Source organism: Neophocaena asiaeorientalis, unplaced genomic scaffold (assembly GCF_003031525.2).
Source record: "Neophocaena asiaeorientalis asiaeorientalis breed wild unplaced genomic scaffold, Neophocaena_asiaeorientalis_V1.1 scaffold312, whole genome shotgun sequence".
Taxonomy (NCBI): domain Eukaryota; kingdom Metazoa; phylum Chordata; class Mammalia; order Artiodactyla; family Phocoenidae; genus Neophocaena; species Neophocaena asiaeorientalis.
The window spans coordinates 1,092,897-1,093,792 of NW_020174707.1; the positions used below are offsets into that span (position 1 = coordinate 1,092,897).

Below are 896 nucleotides of genomic sequence, written 5' to 3' on the forward strand. Positions count from 1 at the left end.
GAGGAATTCACTCACCCCCCGACCCATCCACCTTCATCTGCTGAAGGGGATTTCTAACTCCTGCCACCCCATAGAGCAGCTGGGCTGGCTCTCGACCACACGCCGGCCACGCTCACCCCTGAGCGACGGACACCTGGACGTTGTAACACGGCAGAAGGGGGCTTTCGGAAAATTCAAATTCGAATAGGTCACCATAGGCCTCGTCGCTGTCATCCTGGTCCTCCGGTCCTGGGGGATTTGCTAAAACATCTTAACCAGTTTCATCATCTGGTTCTAACCGTGGGGCAAACGAGAGAGAGGTCAGTAAGCTGGAGCAAGATTCCAGCTGTTCTCCAAAAAGGGCCCTGGAAAAATTATTTCCCGAGTGAGCCCTGCTCACAGCACCACCACCCCCCGCAAGCCCTCGCCCGCGCCAGAGAGCAACGTTCTGTAACTCATGCACATCCCGCCCAAATGAAACGGACAAGGCTGCTCACCACACACGGAGCTGCCGTAGAACTCCCAAGAGCCACTGGGGTCATAGTCATCAGGAACCTGCAGGTCGTTTAAATAGTCTGGAGAGAGAGGGGGAGAGAGGGAGAGAGAGAAACAAGATAACGCCTGCTGGCAAGGGGCAAATGCTGCTGGAGCTCGGGAACATCTCACGCTGGGGCTGGTGTCACCTCCCGACAAGTCCCACTGCACACGCCCTCCAGGTACCTGACTGAAACCTACCCACGCGTCCACCCACCTCCCTGAGGGACTGCCCGCCTCACCGCCCCAGCCTGCCAAACAAAAGCTAGCCTGGCTAGCTAAGAGTTTTCCAGCCCTCCCTTGCCAAACTCAAAGTATGTATCTCTTCTTTGACAGACTAACGTTAGGCCACTTTTCCCAGTAAAGCGTCACTTAGGGTAAAC

At 55.9% G+C, this 896-nt stretch overlaps 1 protein-coding gene across 1 annotated transcript in view; it reads right to left on the reverse strand.

The window, feature by feature from the left end:
- The window catches only part of BCOR (BCL6 corepressor), a 25,071-nt gene that overhangs the window by 2,473 nt on the left and 21,702 nt on the right, over positions 1–896 (reverse strand). The window contains 2 exon segments of the mRNA XM_024759834.1: positions 117–273; positions 477–812. Coding sequence (XP_024615602.1) covers positions 117–273; positions 477–812 — 493 coding nt within the window.